The sequence below is a fragment of the Eutrigla gurnardus genome (genome assembly GCF_963514095.1).
Source record: "Eutrigla gurnardus genome assembly, chromosome: 5".
NCBI classification, from domain to species: Eukaryota; Metazoa; Chordata; class Actinopteri; order Perciformes; family Triglidae; genus Eutrigla; species Eutrigla gurnardus.
In genome coordinates this window covers 21810132-21837545 of record NC_139919.1, presented here as the reverse complement: position 1 = coordinate 21837545, position 27414 = coordinate 21810132, and the positions used below count along the sequence as shown (strand labels likewise).

Genomic DNA, 27414 nt, shown 5'->3' with positions numbered 1-27414 from the left:
TTTTCTTCTGCTTATTCGGGGCAGTCGCAGGGGCACCAGGCTTAGGAGGGCATGCTAGCCTCCCCTCTCCCCAAGCAACACTTTCCAGCTCTTCCAGGGGGACACCGCAGGATTCCCAGGCTAGAGGACATATTAAATCCTTCCAGTGTGTTCTGGGTCTACCCAGAGGCATCATGATCAGGTGCCCAAACCGCCTGTGCTGGATTCCCTACGGATGTCTCAGCTCTTCACACTATCTCTTAGGCTGAGCCCAGCCACCTTATGGAGGAAGCTCATTTTGGCCACTTGTATCTGCGATCTCATTCATTTAATCACTAGCCAAAGCTTGCGACCACAGGTGAGAGTCGGGACGAAGATGGACTGGTAAATCGATAGCATTGCCTTTCAGCTAAGCTCCTTATTCACCACAACAATCTGGTACAACACCCACATGACTGCTGATGCCGCCTGTCTATCGCACTCTGGACAGGCCCAGATAATGACAGATCATTCAGAGTTGCAATAAAGCCAAAGTCCACCAGTGGTTGGATGTTTTGCTGCTCTTCACTACACTGCATATAAGTAGCAAATGTCTGTGAAGTGGTTCTTGGCAAATACAGATTTAGAATGTAAAAACGTCTACACGGGGTCTCTATGTCCCTCAAGCCTGAAAGAATATGCTTAAGTATGAAAATCTTAATTTTGCATCTGTCTCTGAAGAAAGAACTGGGAAGAAAGGAGCAATCTTATTTTCTGTATCTTGCTCCTTGTAGACACATTTTTACAATGAAGGGAATACATGCATATCATTATGTATCCTATCTGTGTGAATTATACATATTCATGATTGTAAAAAAATATGTATATTTTAAGGTTAGCAAAGTAAACAGTAAACCACAAGCAAGCAAAGTTGTGTTGTAACCAGGTATATAGATTTTCAAGGTCAAAGAGTGTACCCTGAGAGAGGGACAGTTTTTCCCAGTTGAAGGATATTCCATCTCAGTGCGGATGTCATCAAGGCGTGCTTTGAGGTCCTCGGAGTCATCTTCCGCCTGCTCATCAAACACTGTGAGTTGCACCCTCAGCTCTTCGTTTTCTATCATCCGCACCTCCTGCAGGGTGAGCAATGGGATGTGGGTGGAGGGATGAAAAGAATGACAAGGAGAGTGTGCCAAACATCGAGTTTGGACAGTTGAGAGAAATTTTTCACAGCATGCGGGTGTGTGTCAGCCAGTCAGAAAGACCGAGGCATCAAGAGTGAGAGAGACATGAAGAGTAAGGACTTGCAAATGTGTGTTGTTCGAGTTACTTTGAGAGAACATCAAAAGAGAATATTTTCCGTACCGTCAGCAGGTCTCTCAGTCCCAATCTTTGCAGTTCTGAGCGAATATGGATCCTGAAGTCCAACTCCTCTCCCCGGCTTATCAAGGCGTTGATTAGCTGCATGCAGCCACCCTGGAAAAAATACATTGGAAAGACAGTTCCACAATTTAGACTACCTGAAAAGATAACAAGATAACTATAATGCAAAACCCAATATTTGTCAGCCGAGATAGTCTGTTACACTGCAAACTGCATATTTCTGTCAAATGCAACTGGGTCAGTGTCATTTGGCAACAACATTACACATGGAGATGTACGAGTGTGTAAGTGTGCACCTTAAGAGCAATGTTGTGATGCTTCATGCCAGTAAGGAGAGGCTGGAACCTCTCAATGTCCCGTCTCTCTGCCTCCTCTGTAATGGCTTCCAAAACACGCTCATGACTGCAAGAAACAGACAGTTATGGATATCATATTGAATTTTAAATCAAATCACAATACACACATCATTTTCATGAAAAAAAAGTGTATGCAGGATTAAAAATGAAAAGCTTTTAATGAAACCTGACATGCAGGTAAAGGAGATAAGCAGTTGAAGCTATAACTCCAAATAACAGGACATATTAGTCTTGTGCTACAAACATTAACTGTGGAGAAGAATTAATTGATCAGGGCCATCATTTCTGTTTAATTTATTAAAAACATTGCGTCAATATTTCACTAATGCTTACAGGTTCTCCGGGTGTTCCAATATTGAGATGGCAGAAAGCAGCCTGACAGCATCGACCATCATATGAGGCACCCGAGGGTTGATGGCTTTGACCAGCAGAGGAATTCCCTCAGCTGACGCCAGCATAGATTTAAGACCGTACTAAATGGGAGAGATATTAAGCAGGAAGACACAGAAAGCAGAATGAATCAAAGCCCTTTAAGCTTTTATGGTTACTGAAAACAGGAGTATCAGATTCAAGTCGACTCTGGCTGGAGACACATCATTTATACTAATTAAACAGGGGGTAATTATTTAATGTGATCGATTTAAAGAGATTTATACTAATTAGCTAAGGTAATTACCTAAGGTAAGGCAGCAGTCATTGTGACAAACTGACCAAACTTGGTCACATTGATACCACACTGCCCCCTAGAGGACAAATGGTCACACTACAACAACATCAAGTAGGATAAAAATGATTATATTACTAGTTATTTCACTTACTACATGCCTCAACTACATATGATCATACCAAAGACAGGATTGGATTTGTTTTAGTGTAAGTGAAGAAACTTTTCCTACCATGTTGTTCATGAAGGCTTTTAGGCAACGAATGATTTCGTGTTGACATTTCACTCCCGTCATCCTGGTTGATAAATAAGGGAAGACAGATACAGAAAGACATTACAAACACATTGCTGAAGAGTGCAGTTGACTATTCTGCGGTAAGTGTCTTACGGGTACTCGTCCTTGTCCTCCTGTAGTCTTCGCAGCAGATTCAGCAGCAGGGCCAGCCCTTCATCTCCAAAGTTCTGCACCCAACTGAAAGCGAGAAGACCACATGATTAGTACACATTTAAATGCACTTTTTCCCCCACAGTATTGGAATATATTTTGTCTAGAATGTAATTATTTTGTTATTTCTCTCTGTATACCTTCCAACTTGCTGAGTAAGGACATAATTTGCTTCTACGGCCCTACAGTTTGCCTCAATAATATTTCTGCTCACATTTAGATATTGAATTGCCCTTTGAAATCTGAATGAACTAGTTTAAGTGCAATATGTTGCAATAAATTGTGTTAAACAAGATTTAGTGGGTGTTTGAAATAAAGCTGCACAGCCCTAGTTATTAGTTCTAAGTTATATTTACAATCTGAGTGTGGCTGTGTGCATGTGCCCGTGTGTTGATGGTGCAAGTGTCGGTTATATGTAGGGTATGCTGTGTGAAACTATGACGAAACTATGACTATGACTAATATTAATGTTATATCAATAATAATTTAATACATGAATGGAAAACAAGTCAAATACGGTCCTGACATTGGCAAATGCATCGACTACTGGCAAGCACAATAGTCGAAGACGTTCCCTGAGATCGGTTACAATCGGCACAACGAATTTTAATTAAAAAGAAACTTAACATCAGACAACCAAATGTATTAAATGTTTTCTGGTGCTATAGTGTTTGAAATAATGGAGTTACAGGCCTATGTTTTCAATTATGATAACAGCTGAGAAACACCTTTTTATCTAAAAAAGGACAAACTGTGATGTATATGGTCAAAGAAATATCATTACCAACTACAATAAGTGGTCACATAAGGACTGTTTTTAGAAGTGACATTATAGAGTAAACTGAGTGGTGATCACCTGTGTGAAGGACTGAATAAGCATTTCTTCCTTGTAGTCTCAATTATCAGCAATTAAAAATATGTGAATACGTCTATATCTTTGAATTCTTGATGTCTGCACTCCAGAAGGTTGACACAGTTCTTGTTTATTTCATATGCACTGTATGTATGTTCATGTGTGTATTACCTGACAGGGTTGTTATTGAGTGAGACTCGCAGAGATTCCAGACAGCTCAGCAGCTGTGAGTCTCGGTAGTCTGACTTTAACTCCTGGATGTACATCACTGGTGATTTGGAGCTCTCCTTCTGGCTTTGACCCTAATCAACAATCACAACACGTATGCATTTATATTTGTCTTTTCACAGGGTTTAATTGATGTTATTTCCACAAGACACGGCGGGGCACCAAGCCCAACAGTCAAGCCTAATTTGAAATTTGGACTCGAAGAATTCAAATTAAAGGGCACAATGTGTAGGATTTTCTATTAAGGGGCTTATTTCACAGTTTAATGAACTGTGTTAGCAACCATCTGTGCTTGGTTATGTAGGTCCTTGGTGAGCTATGTGCTCACAAAATGGTATGTTAAGGACCAAATGCTTTGTAATAGTACTGACTTTTGCCAGTGTTGAAAGAAACAACATGCATGAAGTTGCTAGCAAATGCCCTGCAGCATACTGTATAAGCAACATTTATTTTGGTACTGACAGCTTTAGATGTGTGGAGGTACTGCGACACCATCTCTCGTTTGATCGTAATGTCTTTTTCCCTTAGAGGCTGCTGCTTCTCCCCAATCAGGTTCATATCCACCTGAAGAAAGACAGGAGGGAGGAGGTGAGGAGAACAAGAAATAATTAGAATGGAGACATAAAGTAAGAAATAAACAGGAAAAAAAGATACCAAAACAGAAATCATTTTGTATTTATAAAAACATGAAGAATAACATTAACATAATTCAACTAGTCACTCCTAGATTGAAAGTAAGGAACATAAAGCCCCGAGTGAGATGCTAACAGATGCTCCGTTTCAAACTGTGAGCAGGGTTGATTTTGATGTGATACCAAGCAGAATTATTAGAGAACAAACCATTACTTAGAAACACTTTCCATTCAGAATTTAAAACTCTAATCTCAACAGATTTGTTCTTTTAGCTTTTGTCAACACATACCTGTTTGGAGCAAACACAGAGAAAGGACTAACTCTCACAATTACAGTTTTTCTTTTTTTCTTTTAAGGTATTGCTAACACGAACAAAGTTTTACTGCGTTTCTCACCAACATCTGTTCAAAGAGTTCCAGGACGTTTTCATCAGAGAGATCATGCAGCAAAGCACTCTGAGCATTGATCTCGTAGTTGGCAGCTGAAGAGTGTCGCTGGCCTGGCGCGTGGCCGGGCTTCTCCTTGTCCTTGTCCTTTTTCATCCTCATGCTGGTGAAACGCTCCAACTGGATTAGCAAGCGACATGACACAGGTTAGAGGATAGAGGTCAGAGAGGAAAAACTTCTAAGTGTAACCATCCATGTAAGGCCACAAAACAAGGTACCAATCCTTAATCAATTCACAGTGTGAAGAAAGGTCTACTTTTGCGAGAACAAAGTTAAATAACTGAACAATGATAAAATACAAAAGGGCTATTTCTCCCTTAGTTTTGGAATATATTTATGTAGAAACCTTTGCAACAATGTGAGGCAGTGATTAAGGATTAGAGTCGTCAGTGGTTTTTGCCAACAAACATTGCCACACAAAATCAACATGCAGTCAGCACTGCCAGGCGCACAACATAAGACTCAATTTTAACAAACAATAAGGGATTTCCTTCCCTCTGGTTTTAATTACTTTGTGTGGTAAATTGCCAAAACTTGCGTTTACCATTCATTGCCAAATAAAATACACTTAAGAACATGAACTTTTGGATACATGCAATCTTGGCACATGTTGACATAGCGGCCCTCCCTCCATAGTGACCCATTAATAATAAACAATGTGTGATAATGGCATCCTGCTGTGGCAGGCACTCGAGGGCATCACTAGTCTGTGTGCAAAACGTTTCATGTTAGTGTGCATCTTGAAAACATGCACATCCAACGTGAGTATAGCACAAGAGACAACACGGATACTCAACAACATTTGTGTTATGGTGGGTTAGGTTTGTGTAGCAGACGGTGACATCACATTACATGGACAATGGTGAGTTGGTTCATCAAAGACCACAACAACAGACGAGTCAAACAAATAAACCTACCTCGTCAGGAATCAGGCGTTTGAGTTTCTGTAAAAGGACGAATGAATGAAAGGGAGCAAAATGAAACGGAAGGGTAGGAAAAATCAAACAGACGGCAGGGAGAAGCAGTGACAAGAGGGGAGGCGGACGGAGGGAGAGAAAGAGAAAAAAATCAATTAGACAGAAATCACTTATGACAGGAAATGGATGCAAGAAACTGTTTACAGAGTTTGTGAGTGATTCGCAGCAGGACAGAGGGAAACACTGTAAATAAATCACTGCTAATGTCATTGATACACATCTCTAGAGATCTACTACATTTAAATTAGAGTCTAAGTTGGGTTAATCAAGGCACCTGGTAGGTAGTAATTACAGTTAAAAGGCAGACAGACATCAATACATTTTTATAGAGGAAGAAGTGGCACCAATAAATATGAAACACATTTACATGTTTTGGCCACTAGATGTCAGGCTGATAATGTCCAATAAGCTTCCATAGGAAACTCATTGCTGGCACTTTCAAAATGGTCAAACACATGCCCTCACAAAGTCCATGCAGAGCAAATAACATATCTCATCTAAGGACCACACAAAAACAGACTAAAAGCAGGGCTATTGACCATGGGAAAATCTAACAATTGTATTAATTGGGTAAAGGGGCAAATCTAGGAAAAGCTGTTCACAGCTTAAGAGTTAAAACATGAAGATGTAAAAACAGGTTCTTCCTGCTTCATCTCAGTTTGTCTGTTTTTTGTTTTTTTGTTTGTTTTTACAGTGACAGGTATTGGGAGTAAACATCTTTGACAAAAATGCTTTTCTTTGAGGTTCAGATTAGTGGTAAAAGGCAAGATTATGAAAAACTACTCGGCAATATATCTGGTGATCAAAGTACATCCTTTGAACCTTGAATTCGAAATTCTGTTATTTGTAATTTTTTGACCTCTAGATGTTGCTCAATCAGTCTTGAGTGATTACCGTTCATGTGAAATACTAAAAAACACAAAAACAGGATATATAAAAATCTATTGCAATACACTGTGAATGCACATCTTGCCTACTAGGTGTCAGTGTACACCCAATAATGTCCTCTAGGAAACCTAGCAGAGAATTTTATTATTAAAGAAATCTTCACACATGAAAAACATTCTATGGGGAGCGCACCCTGCGACATTAAAAAGTAATTCATTAGTATGTGAACTCCCATTAAAATAATATCAAGAAAAAGGCATAACAGTGGCTAAGATACATTTCCCATCTCATTACTAAGTCTGACAGGATGATGTAAACACTGTTGCCAGGTTTGCACAACAGAATGTTTTGCTCAGTGCTTTCCATTTGTGTGGCAGCAATCGAAATGTTGAATGCATGACAGAGCCACACACACACACAACACTGCTGTTTTCAATATTTTCATCCATTGGTGTTGTATTTTATTTCATCTTTTAATCACATGGCACATTCACATGGAATTGGATGAGGGGTACATGAAGCAAATCTGCAAATCTGGTTTGTTTCTAGGAGTGTCACGATAAAGGTTACTGTCATTGATGAGAACGGTGATAAGACGGTGAAAATACGTTACTCGGAGATTGTTAAAGTTGCATAAGAAACTTCCCAGTGACATCTGTACACTTACAACAAGGTGGGCTGTCATTTTATTACAAGTACCACAAATGGAAAAGTTAATTGGATATTTTTCTCTGGCAGTAAAGTAGGAAGAAAGAAAGGAAGAGAGAGAGAGAGAGAGAGAGAGAGAGAGAGAGAGAGAGAGAGAGAGAGAGAGAGAGAGAGAGAAATAGGCACTGTGATTATGGAGCGAGCAATCAAGAGAAGGATGTTTCCGCTTACACAGCTGCCGTTAAATGACAACCCAGTAACCCATGCACACAGACAGAGGCACACACACACACACACACTCACATTTAGCCCACAGAACGGAAATATATAGTTGACAGTAGGCACAGTGGCTTGTGGGTAATCGCACAGGAAAAACTGAATACAATGAGTCAGGAAGACAACACTTGAGATAGATGGGGAGGAGAAGTACAGTTGACAACATACGCACTCGTAAACACATTTAATCACAGCATTTGAGCAAGGCTCGTCTATGAAGGTGTCAAATGGGCCTACAAGTACCTTATCTCTGTGTGAGGGGAAAGATAAAGGCAACCATAAACCCCTCCAGTACCACTTTCAGAACTGCTCTGAATACCAAGCACAATCAGCTTGGAATCATTACATTGAACAATGGTTTTGTAGAATTATTTCATGATTTAATCATATAAATGACAATCGATACACATCGACACCTTGTTCCCCAGCCCTAGTTATTCATTGCTACTCTCAGAAGGGCTGTCACAATATCAGACTACGCGATTATCATGGCCAAAGAATTCATAATAATGGTTTTATCTATAGAAGATTGATACAAATGCCACTGTTCAAATTCATATTGTTGTTGTTTTTTTTTTGTTTCTTTTTTGTAAATTAATTCAACTCAAAATATAAATGTAGGGAGATGGAGAGAGAGAGAGCGTCTCTGTAACCTTAACTATACCAAAGCAGGGTCACAAACTCATTATACAGCTAACTATACTGTTCCTAAAAATGTCATGTCATTTCTATGAGCAGATAAAGAGAAAGGTAAGACGCACACGCACGCGCACGCGCACGCGCACACACACACACACACACACACACACACACACACACACACACACACACACACACACACACACACACACACACACACACACACACACACACACACACACACACACACACACACACACACACACACACACACACACACACACACACACACACAAGCAGGTCCTGAGAGTGGTGAGAGAGATCAGGTAAATCAGACTGAAAACTAACAACATGAATGAAAGCAGAGTGGCCATTTACAAGCAAATTAGTACAGCACTGGCAAATCTGTCAGATGATAATTTGATTGATGCACAGTAGGTTAATAATAGGGCTGCAAAAAAAGGGGAAAATATGATAATTTGACAGCTACTACTGCAAATATGAAAATGATTTTTTAGGGCTTTAGGATTTACAAATTAAGCAAATGACATATATGGGATATATCCGGTAGACGACAGCTTTCTGTGAAACTACAAGAACATTGTCTTTTTTTTTTTCTTTTTTTTTAGGCTGGTAAACCTGTATGATTTAATGCGATATTACCGGAATCTGACCCGGTGGCACCATGGCAGGCATTAAACAATATGTTTGATTGTCTCGTTTGCTTGTGTAAGTCACATAAAGGCATCAGAATTAAACAGAGACTGTCTTATAACCTGTTAAAAACTCCTTTGAGCAACTTAAATCATATAGGCCTATACAGCAATGCAACAACAAACTGAACTGTATTGTCATGTCAGTATAGACAGAACTGAGATCGGCCATGATGCTGGCCAATTAGTCTTTGAGGCACTTGGTATGGAGGATACACATTATCTTATCAAAATAGGATTATAGCCACTGGATAACATGTTATCCTGTAAGTAGTGATGCATTGAGAGAAGGACTTTGCAATCAACTGTGTTAAAATGAATGGACTGGGGATTCTAAATCAAACTTAAGCCGGATTTGCATATATTTTTGTTTTGTCAGCATTAGTCACTTATCAGTGATCTTCAGCTAAGAATTTGTGTCCAGTCCGGCCTATTAGTGTGCAAGCGTTTAATGTGTTTAAGTGTTTAATGTTTTTTATTGTCTCAACGTTGCCTGCAGTCTGACACTTTGTCTCAATTTAGAATAAGCTTCACACACTAACATCTATTCTCCAGTACTGAAAAACAAACATCTGGGACTAGCAGCCGGGTTAGGCAAATTGTAAAGGCATAATACCCCAAAAAAGTTTAATCAAAAATAAATAAAAAGGTCAAAGTTTGCACAGCTTTATATATAGGGTCAAACAAAACCTTTTGTTTCCACCTATCAAATGTATAACGCATGAAATAATCCTCACAAGGATTCATAGAAATAGAGAGAAAACAAATGACCTATATTTAGATGGATGTAGGGTTATTGCTGTCATATTTCTGTTTTTGTTTGGTAATTTGTAATATCAGGTTGTAAGCTTTCTGGATATTGATAAATAGGTCTGGCAGACAGAGTTGGGTGGGAGAGGGGAATATAAGTATATTGGTGACACACATGGAATGTGGCAGTGGTCAATGCAAATTATTCCTCCAGTATATTTGAGGAAAGATATGTGTAATATATCTAGATTGAAGACCTCTGACCACTGAGCATTAAGAGGTGCAGAGTTACAGAGAAAAGTGTGTGTGTGTGTGTGTGTGTGTGTGTGTGTGTGTGTGTGTGTGTGTGTGTGTGTGTGTGTGTGTGTGTGTGTGTGTGTGTGTGTGTGTGTGCGTGTGCGTTTGTTTTTATAATACACAGTTGCCATGGCTACATAGAGAGTGAACTCATGGTATCGTACAGGAGGAAGCAGCACTAGGGCAGACACACCCAGACGCAGCTGAAAAGTTTCTTACAAGCAGGAAATTACCAAAACCCCTGACGTATTGCACACGTACAAAGCTATTTGGTTGACAGGGTTCTTGGGTAAAAAGAAAAAAAAAAAACATTTGATTCCACCTTTAAGACTACTTTGCCCTCAGCTGAAAAGAAAAACATACTGGGGAAAAAAGGACATTGCAATTTTTTATCTATTACAGGTTTGAACATTGTACTAAAAGTGCAGGGCAGCATGATAGTGATGTCATCACTCTCTCAGAGGAACCCTGCCTGTTTGACACATGCCAGGTTACTTCCAAATTCCAAGTTCCAAGCAACTTGCTGTGACCCGGAGAAAAACCCTTTAACAAGAAGAATGAACGAGACTAAAGAAAAGAGGGAGGCAACGATGAAGAGCCCCTAAGACAGCAACATGTTGTCAATTTGAGGAGCACAATGAATCGGACGTCTTCCCATTCTACTACACACCTCACTGGCCTACTGACTTGACATGCAGTTGAGTGCACTGACTGTCTGTGTGTGAGAGAGACAGTTTGATTGTATGCCAGTCCAAGTGGGGCATGTTTGCTGCATGAATGCTCCTCGTCCTTGGGTCTAATGTTGTTAATAGAGACACAAAACCAGACCGCCCCCCACCCACCTCTACTAAAAACAAGGGGGGTCACTGTTGCCATGTTTCTGTTTTTGCACCCCTTCCTGTCTGTCTTCTTAAACTGATGGAATAAACTTGTATTCAAATTTCAACAAAATGCCAAATGAATAACATTCAATTAATAAACTTAATTCCCAAATTGGTTGTTATTACAACAGCATTTGCTTTAGAAAACAGCTGACTGAAGTGAAAGCATCACCTCTCATGGTTGCACAGACTAATGTTCTGATACTTTGACAGCAGTTCTCTACAATGCATCCTCTTTTACAAACTTCAACATAAAAGAAAGTTGTTCAGCAACTCATTTCAGTGCAGGGGTGAAGCCATACGGATATTTACTTTAATGCTATACTTGACATTTCCGGAGTAATGCCTTTGTTAATATTAGCTTTCAGCCAAATCATCCTACACAACCCTAACCCTAATAATAACGTACCCCTACACAAACATACAACCCCCCTTCTTAACTACTTAACTGGCCACCACAGAAACCCATTGTGTATAGCAGCACAACATCGGGTTCAGAAAAAGTGGTGAAACACTGTCCGCCTCATTGCAGTGTATGCAAGTGACGTTCCTGTTTTGCAGCCAGCCTTAAACCTGAAAAAGTACTTCATTAGACTCCAAAACAGTTTTGCACCATGACAACAGATGGGATGTGGATTAATTGTGTATTAAATGGCAACGGGTTCTGAGCCAGTCAACCGCAAGGGTTTCAAACCAGAGCTTCAGTGGCCGTTGCTTTGACAGAGACACCAGCCAGCTCTAGCCAATTCATAAAAATGTCTCCTTCTGCTGCATATATTTAGTTCTAAAAAGTGTCTTTTGCTTCATCCCACGATTAGTGATGCATGCAAATTACTTCAAGATTAAGACTATCCAAGCCTTAGAATTGATTCAGCTCCCAGGCAAACTTTTCATACTTTCTCACTCAATGGAATAACCAATAAATAATACCAAGTCACAAACATCAACTAAAACAAAACTTGTACAGCAAGTGTAACTAAAAGTGGCCCAATGAGCACAGACATACATGTGTACACACACAGATGACTAAACTCTGTAGTGTGTTCACTTCCACCATGTAGGAAATTCATCTTACAGTATATATATAAATAGTTTCCAACCACAGACGCTATGCAGTTACAAACACGGATGTTAATAATTAGCCATTTAGTGCTTCACGGTGGTGCAGTCGGGTTAGCACTGTCAGCTCCCAGATTCTCGCTAAAGCCTGACAGACTATGCCAGCTAGACACACAGCTGCCAACATTGCAGCCGAGCTAAGCTAATTGTTGCGGTGGAGTCTTACTGGGAAAGTTGCTGCATGTGTCCACGACAACACCCACACAACGTGGCTCTCCTGGGGTCCGTTCCAGAAAGCAGGCTCAACCAACTCTGAACCTAACCCTGAACTCCGAGTCAACCAACTCGGAGACGGGCAACTCTGAGTTTTCGGTTACGCGTGTGCCTGCCAACTCCACAAAGCCATCATCAATGGAGCTCCGATACTACGATTCGCCATGGCAACCAGACGGGTGAACTCGGGACTCAATCGTCTCTTTTGCACATTCAATGCAGCTGGTGGTAAACGATGGATTGTCAGCCTGTGTGTGCATTGGTTATTGTTGCAGCAGGGCGGCTTGTATGGCACTTCAACCACACCTGCACTGCATGAATGACATTAATCTGCTTTTTTTATACTCAAAATTCCCTTCCAGAGGGCCAACAGCATTAATGGTAAAACAAAAAAAAAATGTATTCCACAAATTAATCATCCGGCATTAACACATTCATTTTGACAGCCCTAGTATTTACATTTTTTTTATTATATAATAGATAATAAATAAGACATTTTGGAAATACCACTCACCCCAAAGATGAGTGCTTGTGGGAGAGTATTACTAAGGAGACAGAAAAACATGCCAAACCACAACAAAGATAAAACACATCACAGACCAACAACCATACACGGCAGTGTGTAGGAGATAAAAGGGGGAGAGAGATTTAACAACACAAGCTGAAGGTTAAAACTTTAATATGGAAAATAGGATTTTATAAATGGGTTTCAAAGAACATTCAAAGATATTTAAAGAAGGCAGATCTGAATCAGCGATCGTAATAGCACACTATTCAATCATGAGAGAGGGTTAGGTGGTGTCTACTGTATATTCGTATAGGTCAGGAGAAAAAAAAGCAGCACTAAAATAATACAGTCAACCCCCAACTTTCACCTATACCTACATCTGGGCTTTAATTGTGAAAGTTAAGAACAGGAAGAGAGAAGCTGTAATGGGCTGCCGTTTACATAGTGGGAGCCAAATAGTTTGCAGTTTTAGTTCAGACAATAGAGCATCCATGTTGTTATTGTATTTCCTTCATAAATATGCAACTCATACCCCTTGGCTGGAGAACCTGTTGCAATATTTCACTCTGTGAGTCTGCTTCGTCAACAAGCAGTGGAAGGGCAACAAGAGCACTTGTATATGCAGCATGCGAGAAGAGAAGATAGGAACATATCCCGCTGCACACACACTGCCCCGCTGTTGCACATCAATGCAACTCATAAATACGGGTCTAATTAAAACACTGTCATTCATACTAATAAAATGGGGCATTGCATCATTTTAACAGCAGGGTACTGTGATACTTTTCTAGTATCGGTATACTGTGCAACCTTATAGTGATGGGTCATTAGTCATTCACAGTCATTTAAATAACAGCTGTACCCAGAAGCCTGGAGGCTGAGAGGTGATAAGACCGCCACACAGCACATTTATGTCCTGTCCACACAAAGCAAAAAAACTTTTTTTTTTCGTTTTGCCTTGGCGTCGTTTGAAGAAAATCCGCGTCCAGACGAATCCACTGAAAACGACTGTAGTACATATTCCAGGCCCTTATGCGGCGCTGTTTCTGCTACAAAAACGCAGAAGAAGAGACGGACCGGATGTTTGCCATTGCTATGGCAACACGTGAGAGTTACGGCTAATCTCTGCCCGACCACCCGATCAATAAACACCCATAAGATGACAATTTGGCCCGTATAAATAAAACCAACAATAAGTATCAAAAGCTGTCACCCTAAGGACCTTGGCGAGGCGTTCTCACACGTTGGGATGGATTAATTAGACAAATAAATGCCTACATTCATGGGAAGTTAGCTAGCGGTCGTTTGTTAGCATCGTAATAAAGTAGCATATCTGCGACTTTTTCCCGGAATATCGCCCCCCTCTCTCGGCTCCGTTTTTTTCATACAGTGGCCCTGATACGCCGACGTCCAGACGAGCAGAATATCTGCTACAAGCACGGAGGCCGCCGTTGTTGTTGTTGTTGTTACGAGACGTCGCGGTGGAAGAAGTCAGGCTCAAGGGTCAAGGAGCGGGGCGATGACGTCAGCGTATTCGTTTTCGCCGTCTACACGAAAACGAACACGAAACGGAGGGGTGTGGTTTTTTTCTTTTCCACCCTGAGAGCTGGTTTCAAAAAAGTGAGAGGTGATAAGACCGCCACACAGCACATTTAAACTCATCAACCTACACACATGGTCTGCTCACAAGCAGAGTGGAGCATCCATGTGTGCATTTCGCAGCATCCCTCACACACAAACAAGTTCGCATACTGTATACAAATCTTAGAACTTCACCTCCACATTACCACAGTAGCTGGTTAGTGTCTTCCACACACAGAAACTCTCACTACCTCCCTCGTACACATACTCATCCACTGTAACCGCACACAGAGACATGGCCAACATGCGTGCATCATTGACTGCTCCTACGGATGACTGCAGCCTTCTGAATCAACAGAGACGGGGTTTGTTCCTACAGTGGCTAGATGACTAACTCATTGCATACTTATGACCTGAAACAGGCGTACAATGCAAGTTATGAACAAATGCCTAAAAAAGAAACTGCACACAGCTAAGGAGCGAGAACACAGGAAGGGTTTAACCCTCTAGGGTTTTGGTGTGTTCCTGTCCACTGCTGTGTGAACCACCAAACTTAACACACGAGGATTAAAAAACCCAGTGAGTAATAACAAAAATAACTATATGGACCTGCATTTATATCGTGCTTTTCTAGTCTTTTTGACTACTCATGCTTTACACTACATTCAGTCTATTTACCCATTCACACACATTCATTCACTGATGTCAGAGGAGCCGCCTGCACATCAGGAGCTAATCTCATTCACACACATTCACAATCCGATGGCACAGCTTCGGGGTTCAGTAATGCAGACTCGAGGAGCCGGGATTCAACGACCCGCTCCACCTCTCAGACACAGCCACCCCAATGGCTATGTACAATTTTAACAATTCAAATTCCATTTCAGAGTTTCTCTTATGAGCACAAATCTGTTGCTTCATCTGGAGAGTGTATTTTCTTGGATACGTCTAGGCAACTTTCCAAACAGGACATTTGGATACTCAAAATAGATACCAATAACCAAATGTTATTATAATCTGCATCATTGGAAAGTATTTTCTTTTACATTTCTGTATTTCCACCAAGGATAATTCACAAATTATTTATTTTGAATCTACATTGGATGTGCTATTACCTGTGGTCTGAGACAGTTCCAACTACTTGTTACTGGACTGTGGGCATTAAAGCCTCTGCTCTACATCAGCTCACATAGAAATCATCACAAATGTCATGGTAACGTTAGTTTCATACACTCCTTGCCAAGACGCTGCAGGGTGTGCATGTGTCGAGCAGCTTATTTGTTTTTTTTGCTCATCCTTGAATGTCTGAAAGTCTTGCTTCTTTACTACAGGGAAAGACTGCTGTCATCCAGACATTCATTCTTGAGACCAACACATAGGCCCATGCTGTTTACAGTCATGGTGTTGAGATACACAGAGCAGTCCGAGATTAGCTGTAATCTGTCAGGGGGAGACTGGAGAGAGTCACAGAGGAGGATTGACGCAGTAATCCTGACTAAATCCGACATACACAGCATAGGTAACCCAGTCAAGAGCATTCATATCTGTGAGGATCAGTCTCTGGTCTGTCTATCCACCTCTCTGCTTACAAGTGACAGAGAGAGAGTAGCAGTGCATACTAGGAAACTCCCATCACAACATTGCTGAATCCAGGACTAGATGACAGAGATTTACATAACAAGAACATCACCATAGAGCTTATCCAATTATGACTAAAAGACCACCATACACACATTGTGGTGGGGGAGAGATGATCAGGTTAACCGAATGTCTTACCATCGCTTATAACATCATCATGCATTTGTTGACTCAACCAGTTGCCTCCTGGTCTGCTGTATGGATTGTGACTAATACTAGCTTTGCCTAACTAGTACCTTTTACTGTCTAACAATGTTACTTAAGACTCATTGTAAAGGACCCAATATCATGTGTGTGGAAATCGGAGCTGAAACAACATGCGATCTGTACGTTTACAATAATGTGTGCAATTTTTTTGTCCCTCCTGGTCCGATATTGGAAAGGTATTGGGGAGGGATTCCTACCATCCAACAAGCACTTCTGAAGAATCATACTGGAAGCTAAGATGCAACATATCTTATTAATTATTCCCTACATCCATTTTCTCAAATTCAAGGATGTTCTGCTTTTCCTCATCATGTTATTTCAATTGCATATGCTTCATTGGAATTAATGTAAAAAAGGACAATAATATAATTTAAAATGTAATCGTGAGTTTGTGGTGGGCAATCACTATTTTTAACGTATTATGGAGCAACATAATCATCAGTGGAATTGAAAGTCAAACTGTGCTCTGAGGTCACACTGTTCGTTATTTTTGCACAACTTCCTGTGACAGTCCTCAGAATTTGAGAAATAATAATTGGGTGGAAGCGCTGCCATATCTGCATGTGGGTATGTGTGGATGCATAAAATAAAAAAAAAATAAAGGAGAAGTTCGACTGAACAGCTGACAAAATAAGTGCTTGAACAATAGGAGATCGGACTAGTTTAAACTGAAAATGAATATGCTGCTTTATATTTTCATCTTTTTTACTGAAGAACAGGCAACTCCTGCTCAAAAGGGGAGCCACATTCCTTTAAGTCTGCCAGAATGTACAGAGATGGTTTATTTTAAGAAAAAGAGATGAGATTAAACAAAAGAAACACCACTCTCTGGACTAGCCTGTTTATCCCTTTAAACTGAATGATCTTTATACCGAGTGAAGGACTTCAACAAACATCTCATCAGGTGACTGTGGTAATTATTCAACAGCTCCAGGCAGCATATACACGCAAGAATTTGTTGGATGTCATTTTCTGAAAAGGCCAAAAGAGAAATAAGCATGACAAAGAATGACATGCAGAGAAACAGCATGATGTTCATCTACAGCATCTGTATCACACAACAACACATGCATGGCGGAATACTACTAAACAAAAAATATCACAAAAACTCTCCGCTGCAGCAACTGAAAAAGGAGAAAGAAGAGCTGTGACACCGTTTTGTATCAGAGTATAGCTGTTGACTGACCCAACGCTTCTCTTGACTCTCTCTTTAACAGTCATGTATCGTGCATGCCTTGCCACTGTAGGACTTAACTTTGCACCGCAGCCTAAAAACATAAATGTTCTTTTTAAGTGACAGTAAAATACTTCCTCCTTAAGCATGCAGAATACTGTTAAAAGTGGTTTCGACTATTAGACAGCAACACCTACATGCTTTCTGTGAATTGGTCATGGTTGCATTGGAAGAGAACAGTAACAGCATGGCTGCTCCTTTAGAAAGTCAGTTAGTCTGAAGGGCAAAATATGCAATGTTACGAGGCCTGAAACTAATGATTATTTTCAACTATGATCTCAGCCCTAAATTCTGCTGCGATGTAGAAATACATATATTGTAACATTTTCTTGGAATTTCCTTTTAAAAAACGGTTTACAGATTAAAAAAAAAAAAAACAAATGCGTAGGAATGTCTCTTTTTAGCTGGATTAAATATCTGACGTTGTCTAGTGGATCTAGCATTACTGGATTCTTTGTCTCAGTAATGCTCTTATTCACAGTTGCCATAACACATTAGCTCCATAGTGTCTGTATTCAATGGAAGAACATTTAAATGGAGGACAAAATTCACAATCCCCTTAAAAAATGTATAACAACATTCTGCAATGGTAATAATGTGACTCTTCAGCTGTCTGAGTAAGTACATTAAAGAAGGTATTTTGTTCCAGTCTTCTTTTTAGGAAATCCCTTCCTTGTGTTTGGAGTGATAGAGGGATTAACCACTGGAAGTATAAAGACTTTGTTGGTTAAAGCAACATGCTAGGACTACCATTACATGGATCTAGTGTCTAGACTACCCATCTGTGAGAATCTAGAGTAATGAGAACTCAATTGTGACTTCAGGGAAACAAAAAACAATGCAGGTAAAGGTGAGATTCCATTCTCAGTATGGTATTCCAGTGGTGTAGTGACTCCGCATTCCTCTGTGTGCAGTACCAGCACTTTTATTACACAACTCAGCTCTTACATCCAGTCAGAACAGGCTTCAGAGCAAACCAAACTCAGCCCTCGGCTGAGCTAACAGCTGTTCCTTTTTGGACTGTAAAGGACAGAACGAACAGAGACCACTACGCACGTTAACTATTCTACTTATCCATGGCGTTATTCCAACAAGTGTCTTTATTCCATCTAATCACTGGTGTCTGGACGGCCTATTAGAATGGCAGCAGATGTGAGCGGAGTATTGCTACAATTACCATTCGTAAGACAACATTTAGAACCTTTTCTACGCACGGTTGATAAATTTGGGCCCGGGGGTTTCATCTAACTAATAAACAGCATTCAAATCACTGACTTGAGGTGTAAGGAGCAACGTGCTTGAACGTTTCAACCGAAGACAATTACCCTTTAATTGTGTTTTTTGAATCAACTCAGTAATTTAAGCTTTCGGTTGCCATCACACCACCTGTTACTTGTTATTATCGCTGACTGAATCCCCGCTTCTGCACATTTTCCACCTTCCTTAATCCCCTTATCTGCATTTCTGTTTTGTAGCTTCTTTCCCCACTCTCTTTTGCACTCTTCTCTCTTTTGCACTCTTCTCCTCTCTCCCCCTCTCGAACGCCCTGAGTCTCTGCTCATTGATGGCTCACTTGCGTTCCCTTGCTCAGCCTTGCTCACTAAAATACTGCCGTTCACACTGAGCCAAGAGGCCCCTGCCACTAGCACTCCATTAACCACTCCAGTTTCACACTGGCACCCAGTCCTCCTATTCTTCAGCTCACAGCATGCACGTCTTCCCCTGAGACATAGAGGACAGGAAACTGTATGTCTTTGTGTGTCTAGGTGTATGTGTGTGTGTGTGTGTTGGTGGACATATAAAAAAAGAGGGCAGAAGAGACCCACTGTGCAATGAATAAGATTTTTACCTACTCTATTTGACTCCTACTTGAGTCAGACTGTAAGGAAAGAGTTGTGACCTGACGGGCTTAATTCATGACCTTATTATATTAAGCATTTGCTGAGGTGGTTCCCCCAGGAAGTAGGTGCACAGCTGCACAAAGGCACATGCAGGCACAAGATTTTATGCTTGAATGAAAGGTGCACTTATCCTTGCTATTAATCATGATAAACACCAACACGTAAACCTGCATTCAACACTTCAAGCTGTGCCAACTGGTGATGACTTGGACATCATCCCAAGATACAACACTGCATCCAAGTCAGACAAATAAAGAGGCCCTATAATTTGAGCATTTTTGGTTGCTCTTGTTGTGTCTGATGTAATGTACTGTGGTTTTCCTCTGAAGCTGCAACACAAATGCATTACTACAGTTAAGGGGTAGGACATATAATCAATATGGCACTGTATGGTGATAGGTTCTATGTCAAGGCACTAAAACTGTGAATCTCTGTGTACTTGACAATCTGATTTAAATTCAGGGCATTTCAATCCAAATACAAAACAATGTTTTATTTTATTTTTAAAGTTTTATTACCATATATTTTTATTGTAAGTCCACATTATTACTGTCATAGTACATAGAAAAGTCAGGTCACCTCCAGGAGTGATGGACAGAAGTAATCAAACGGGTAAGTTGAGGTTGCATGCAGGAGCAAGCCAGCATAGTTTCAAACTCTGCAAATATTCAACTTGAGAGTAAAAGATATTTGCTGCTTAGACTCTTGTTTGACACGGATTAAAAAGTTACAAATAATGACAATAATTATAATTTTCAAATGATAAGAATGAGCAATATAATTTCCAATCGTGGTTGAGTGCAGTCATTTGTAATGCAAATAATCATCTGACACGGCTTCAAATGTTTGTCTAATACATTATCAAGTTGATAATAACTAGTAAATAAGAATAAAGCTCTGGGAGAAATGTCCCAGAAGCCCCAGAAGAACATGTTCAAGTAACACAACTCTTTGTTAACCAATTCTCCTTGTCAGGACGTGAGAAAAACTCCACTTCCAGATAATTCAGCAAACCTGTCCCCTAAAAAAACGTTAACCTGCCAAACTCAACAAGATGTCCCAGAGAGAGAATCTGTGATCTACAACTGACCTTGTATCCAAAACAACTGTCCAAGGCAGTGATCCTGGCTAATCCACATTGCGCCTGCCGGCTAGGTTGAGCCAGCCTGTTTATGTCAACAGCATCCATGGATGCTGATCCTTTCTCTCTGGGCCTGAAGAACACAGATAGCACTTCAGGGAGCAGTGCACAGCTAAAATGACCTGCTTTTAGCTTCAAACTAAATACACGGATCATGCTCAGTTACAGAGATACCTGTCAGCACAGCAAATCCTTTTAAGCATTCCTGGGAAGGTTACAAGTAAAAAAGAAAAAAGAAAAAACACACACACGGTGTGTGAACCAAGGCACACACATGCTCAGTTGAACTGCAGTAAATATTTCAAGTTAAGCAAAATTTCATGCACTGAATTGTGATTGAGCGTAACATTAAGATATTTATTTTTGGCGATATAAAACAAAAATATAAAATTGTCCACCTGTCATAATGTGTCATGGTGCAAACAGGCCATAGCATGTCTTAATGCCAAACCTAGTTGATGTGAGAGACATTATTCCAACAACACACTATTTTAAAAATAATTTAATAAATCAGCAATCCCATTTTAGAGCCATCCAAAACAAAAACTGTAACCGTGTCTTGAAAAAGAGATGAGGACTTAAACTGGATAACCCACCCACATTGCTTTAATCAGTCCCAGATGGCACAATGGAGAAACAGTCATAAGGATGAGGGTTGGTTAATACCATGCTGGCCTGGAGACAATACACATGTCATTCAGTGATACATATCTCAGTATGTTATTATCAGTGGTATGTCGGAGAAGAGGTGGAGAGTGAACTCATAGATAGTTAATGCCACAGACGAGATACTTGGGAGAGATGATGTCACTCTGTGGATCAAGTACACCGACCGCACATAATTCTACACCTCTTGACTTCTCTCTGAACTCTGAATGTGGCGTTATAAAAATCTGCCAGAATGGGTTCAAATTACAGAGTAAGTGGTGGACTGAAGTTAGGGGCATTGCTCTTTCTAAGTCGGGCAATCTAGCAGCACACACAGACATGCACTCACAAAATCGGGCAGAATGACGCTCAAACACAGTGTTATCTCAGGACACATTGCACAATTTCCGTCTGTGACTAATGTTTACTTATAGCCCTAGCTAAAAGTGTGTACAATAGTGCTACTGTAATAATATGTCACTCTTTATTTCTATCTATGTCTGTTTTATTCCAGACTAAAAAAGAACAAGAGCATACATTTACAGTACAGCATGGAGAGATTTTCCCAACTCCACCGACTGTGTCTCATCATCTTAACAAAGACTGTCTACTGTACAATCTCCTACCACTGCTGCTTGGCATAAAAGCCTGAAGAAAGTGTTCTGTATGTCAATAAAGAAAGTGTGTTACTCCCGTCACATTGTGGTTTAAACGAGGGGGCTTGTGGGTGCAATCCATAAAGAGCCTGAAACTCTGAAATTGAGTGTGCATGACTACGTGTGCGCCACAATTGTTTACTGACCAGATGTGTCTCCTGTGCATCCTCTATGGTTACCGTTAGTCAGCGGGCACGATATCGGTTTTCACCTGTTGCTAGACATGGCCAAGGGGTTATGTTACTTAATAGTTTGCCCTGGCTGATGACAGGCATTACTACCGTTGACTCTTACTCTCCTGCTCCATCAAGACCCGAGCATGAGTCAGACATGCTGACAGGGCCAGGTAGGCTGACACCACGTAAGTCATCATAATTAAGTCACCTTGAGAAACGTCAACGGGCCAATGCCACACCTTACCTTAGAAAAATTTGATCATTTGAATCTTTTGACTTGAATGTTTTCATTTTTTGTAGTGTTTAAAATACCTGCAGTGCTCCGTCTACACCAAAATACAACCGTTAGAATGGAGTATATGTGATCTTACAGGTGAACTGGTCAAATGTTTGACAAATAATTAACTCTGGGGGTCATTTGTTGAGGTGTTGCAGTTTGTCAGGACTACATTGCACAAGGGTTGCAGCACAATAATGTAACAAGTAAGCTGCTACTTCCTCATATGTTGACATGACACTTACTTTAACCTGAAACCTACAGGGTAACCTTTCAGGCTCCAGTGACAGCTTTATACAAAGTAATTACATGTATGGTTGAAGTTTGTTCCTTTGTAGGTTCACTTGAAACACTGGGGGAAGAAAACGTAACCATCTGTGGAGTTAGGGGCAACACGTACCCAGACAAAGACCATAAAGGTGCAGCAAGTTGAAAGAGATACTCACAAATTTCTTTTTCCCATCTCCATCCTCGTAGCCCTTCTTTGCTTTCTTGTCCTTCTTGGGACCAGCAGCTGAGGCAGAGTTCCCCGTCTGTGGATCCATATTTATAACTTAATCCGTTTCCTTGAACTGGGTGTTGGATTAAACCCGTGTGGTGGTAATCTCCCGCACAAAAAAAAAGCAAATGTTTCCTCCGACGATGTTCCTTAACTTTGAGGGGGCCAAGCCAAATGTTAATTCCCTTGGGCCTAAGCTAGTGCTCTGGCTAACTTAGCCTCAATTAGCACAGTGTTGCTAATGATTTGGTGGAAAGCCAACTGCACAGAACGAGCCCCTCGCTAAGCCGCCTGTCTGTATGACTGAAGGAGGGAAATTCAAAGCACAGCCCCGAGTCCTCGGCACGTACCGTACGAAAACAACCTGTTGCGTTTATAAACTCCAAACTGAAGATTTAGTCTAACAGTATCCACACGTGACACAACACGAAGCTTGAAAAAGTGTGAATTTCGAGTCCCGAAACTATGCGCTACTAACTGAGTTAGCCGTTAGCTTTAGCTAGGTTAGCTCGTCTAACTGACTACGGAAGGTAAAGAAGAAGAAAAAACTTCGCTCTTCCCACTTCCACGAGTTGTTTCGGCGACTACAACGCGGGCGGCGAGTTGGTATTACGTATGACTTGGCCGGACTGCATCTCCTAAATTAGTTTCCATGGCTGCTACAAGTTTAGTTAACTTTTTAACCCCTGGCTGACAAGGCGAAGCGACTACAACGTCGATTCTCTGGCTGTCGCGGACTCTTCCTGTTCTTCTGACAGGCCGCTCAGAGCTGCTTGGGGAGGAGCCTGCGCTCCGCGGCTACACCTGAGGATTAGCTGACACTTTTGCCCAGACTGGATCCAGGGTACATCAGAGCTCAATGGGGGGAAATATATATATATAAATAATTTATATATATATAAATAAATAAATATATATAATTAAATGAATAATTAATAATAAATTGCAGTGTTGTCATTCTCAAGACCCCTTAGTGCTTTCACTGTCATCTATAACATCCATGAGCATGAGTTTTAGCATTCTAATTTGGGGGTTTTTGGAGAGTTGTTCATGTTTACACATTTTTTTGGGGTGCTGCTTAATCTGATATCACAATGTAGCCTAATACTGTGCCATAATTGTGTCATAATCTAGAATCTGACCACACATCCATCACAATCCACACAAAAAATGCAGTAGAATAACTCACCACCAGCAGGCAGCACAGGCCAGTTAATCTGAACATTAATACAGCTTGTTTCCAAGTATGACAACTCCTGGTAGGTGCTACTGTAGGCCTACTGTGGAGTTGTCAAATTAACAATTTATATCACAGATGTTGTAGTTCAACTGTAGCATTTGTCATCCCATCATTTTAAAGTGTAACCAATAGTTCATACTGGAAATATCCAGATGTTTTTTTTTCTCTGTAAGAGAGTATATTGCCTGTAGTTAAACTCCACTCTCTGTCTGACACATGTGTTTCTTTCCTTGACTCATACATTGAGATGTAAGATTGACCAGAATCCCTTCATAAATCTTGGGTTGCACACTCCCTACAAATAATCTGATTTGGGGCGCCACCAAGCGGTGACAGGCGCTGCAGCGTCACCGCTGTTAATACAGCATGTCCAGTAAAGTTAATGTACCAGTAGGAAGCAATTGCGACGTTTTTGTTCGCAACAATTGTTTGTTTGCGCTCACAGATGGATTTTGCAGTTGCGGGGAAAGGACATTGGATTATGCAATGCAGTTGCAGCAACTGATTTAACCAAAAGGCACATATTGCCCTGGATACGCTGACTAAATCGACCCAATTCTCAGCGGCATGTGTTCCAGTCCTGCATGGAGTTGGTCTTTAATTATAAACTCGATGATTGAGACAGATGTGGTCTTCGGTCCTCAGCTTGCAGCTTTAAATCAGCTCTTCTCCGATTCAGGACAGATTACGCACCAGAGACAACACTGATCACTGTCCCCGTGTCTTTATATCTCCAACACCTGAAATTAAATGGGTTTTTTTTCTCACCTCTCAGACGTACACAAACCTGTGAGCACACACGACCACAGGCACAGGATTACAGCGATAGGCTCATCCTGTCTCGGTATGTGTGTTTTCCAACAACAAGATTGGAGAGAGGATTTGCGCAGCACCGTTGGCATAACAGTTTGGTTTATCGCACCGGTATCGTCATGAACTTCAGCCTGGAAGCCACAGCCTTCATCCTCCGGGATAGCGGCGCTGGAGGTTAATTAAAAAGGCTCGTAAAAACGCCTTTACGGACTATTAAAGGATGAACGGTTGGCCCCTCATCTTCAGCATCGCCATCCTCAAACAGGTGGATAGACGAGGAGACACTCAGGGTACATTTTAATATATTTATATGACGATATAGCAACAGTCTGTTATTCAATCAGCATTTTACAAGACAAAAAGGGTGGGAATTGTGTGTCGACTGCTTCATTTCACAATACAAGACAGTTAAGTTACAGTCATACAAAATATTGTATATACATATAGCGTGGACTCTTTCTGTTGCCATAAGCCACGTTTCCACGGCGGAATAAAACAGATTCATCTTGTCAGGGGCCAATGTGAATTTGGACCCCAATTTGCAGGGCTCATTTGTAAGCAGTTTAGATGAATGGATACAAGCTCGCGAGTGTACAGTAAAGGAATACATCATTTTCTTCCCAAAGTGCAGCGCGTGGGTTTGCATGGGATGATGGATTGTTGCACATTTTTATTCATTCATTACCAGAAAATCGGCTCTATGAGTAACTAATTTGGCCGGGGGTTACACCGTTATCCTCCCACCTGCAGAGCGCCCATTCATCTACTCAAGTATGAGGAAGTTCTGGTCTGGAGAGCTGTGTGTGGCTCGAAGCCAGGCCCTAATCTTGTCAGGTGTTTTTCAGACCTCCCCGTGTGTCCAAGACAAATTAGAAAAGGCAGCAACTTCGTGAGTCCAGTACATGCAGCAGAAACTCAGTCCTTAAACCCCCTAAGTCTCGCCTACTTGTAGGAGGTCCGGGCCTCTCTCAGCGACCTGTCATATGGCATGGAGGCGAAAAAAGAGTTCCGGAGCTGGCAGTTGATGAAGAACACAATGAGCAGCACCAACAGGAAGAGCAGCAGGCACATGACTATGTAGGTGATCAGGTCCGGTTTGTGGAGCTCGCCTTCGCGGAGCCCTCCTCCCCCTCGTCCCGTGGTGGGTCTCAGAAGGGCGGCCACGCTCACCGAGCCGCCGTGGGAGGCGTTCAGGGAGGAGGGCGCGTGCGTGGAGGACTGGGCCATGAGCACCAGGTCGAAGTCCGGGTTGTCGGTGGAGTTGAGGAGGATCTGCCTCAGCATGGCGCCCCGCATGCTCACCCTGTCTGTCAGCTGGGGGATGGAAAGACACGGGAGAAGGTTATGTAGCCGACTGACCCCGCGTCTGCTCAGTCTGGCTGCGCGTCCTAGATCTGATTCCACCGGTCAGGAAGAACCAGTAGCGATTCCTGTACAACACATTTGGGGAACAGCCTTTTAGGAAATTATGAATAATGTCATCTCAGTGTGTCCACAATGCCTCAATGATAACGTTTCACTAGACAAATCGGGTCATGGTGATGTCATGCGTGATGATACAAGCACAATAAAGTAGGCTAGAGTCATGGTTAAGTCGCCCACAAACTACACATTCCCAGAAATACCACACTACCTTGTAAATAACTTACTTTGGTTTGCGCTGCGAAGAGTTCCGCAGGTGAGCTGGAAAAGACCAAATCCCGGCTCCGCATTCCTCTGCGTCCCGGTCTCTGTCCGCTCCAGCCCCGCCGAGGACGCGCAGTGGAGACGCGGAGAGGCGATCGCTTCAAATCTGCGCCCACAGACCATATGTCGCCGAGTAGGATATTAACGGAGCGTCTCCTCCCTTCGCATTAAACACAACTAACTAAATCCACGTGTGAGCGCAGACCAGGGTCCCCGCCGCGAAGGAGAACTGTTTTTGGACTAATTCCACTTGAAATCCAAATCGTCCGGCCACCGCGTGCGGCTGCGCACCGTCTGCGACAGGCTACCGAAGCGATGTCCACATGACTCGGGTCTGTCAGAGGTGGCTCAGAGGCGACCGCCGGTGCGCATCTTGCGCGCCTTGGTGCGCAGTGAAACAAGATCTCCGTTCCTTGTGCGTACAGGGCGCAGAGGAAGGACACGATGAAATCCCAGTCTTACCAACCGCTCGCTTGCTCTCTTATCCAGCGAAGGGTCGATAGGTTTCGGATAGATGCTGCCCTCGCGAGATAATTAACGGGAAATGTGATCGATCCAGTAGGCTACGACTGAAGCGAGAGGAAAGGAGGGATTGATGAAGGACACAACACAGCAGCACGCCAGGTCGAGAGCAGCTTCCCGACTTCAGCCTGGGTTGCACAGTGTATGACAAAGAGAGAGCGACAGAGCGAGATAGAGAGAGAGAGAGAGAGAGAGAGAGAGAGAGAGAGAGAGAGAGAGAGAGAGAGGGAGAGAGAGAGAGAGAGAGAGGGGGGGGGGGATTTCAAAGTGACGAGAGAAAGTTGAGGCAGTCCATTTTCTGTGTCAGTGTGGGGAATGTC

General features: G+C 41.7%; 2 protein-coding genes across 3 annotated transcripts in view; both read right to left on the bottom strand.

Annotated features, from left to right (window-relative positions):
- diaph1 (diaphanous related formin 1) overlaps positions 1-23571 on the bottom strand; it is an 84328-nt gene extending 60757 nt beyond the window's left edge. The window contains exons 1-11 of the mRNA XM_084009913.1: positions 22781-23571; positions 5884-5910; positions 4916-5086; positions 4350-4451; positions 3831-3961; positions 2750-2833; positions 2594-2657; positions 2031-2170; positions 1638-1743; positions 1324-1434; positions 974-1091 (exon numbers count right to left, since the gene is read on the bottom strand). Coding sequence (XP_083866039.1) covers positions 974-1091; positions 1324-1434; positions 1638-1743; positions 2031-2170; positions 2594-2657; positions 2750-2833; positions 3831-3961; positions 4350-4451; positions 4916-5086; positions 5884-5910; positions 22781-22879 — 1153 coding nt within the window. The 5' untranslated portion in view covers positions 22880-23571. The remainder of the gene's footprint in view (positions 1-973; positions 1092-1323; positions 1435-1637; positions 1744-2030; positions 2171-2593; positions 2658-2749; positions 2834-3830; positions 3962-4349; positions 4452-4915; positions 5087-5883; positions 5911-22780) is intronic.
- A 1632-nt stretch (positions 23572-25203) lies between these two features.
- Positions 25204-27214, bottom strand: smim32 (small integral membrane protein 32). Of its 2 annotated transcripts, none has more exons than XM_084009976.1 (2): positions 26536-27214; positions 25204-26200 (listed from the first exon to the last, which is right to left on the bottom strand). In XM_084009976.1, the coding sequence occupies exons 1-2, from the start codon at positions 26596-26598 to the stop codon at positions 25829-25831; spliced, it is 435 nt and encodes a 144-aa protein (XP_083866102.1). In that variant the 5' UTR covers positions 26599-27214; the 3' UTR covers positions 25204-25828. The 2 variants fall into 2 exon arrangements, with proteins under 2 accessions (XP_083866102.1, XP_083866103.1); XM_084009977.1 differs by having other exon boundaries at positions 25204-26316; positions 26536-27213.
- Between the last annotated feature and the right edge of the window lie 200 nt (positions 27215-27414).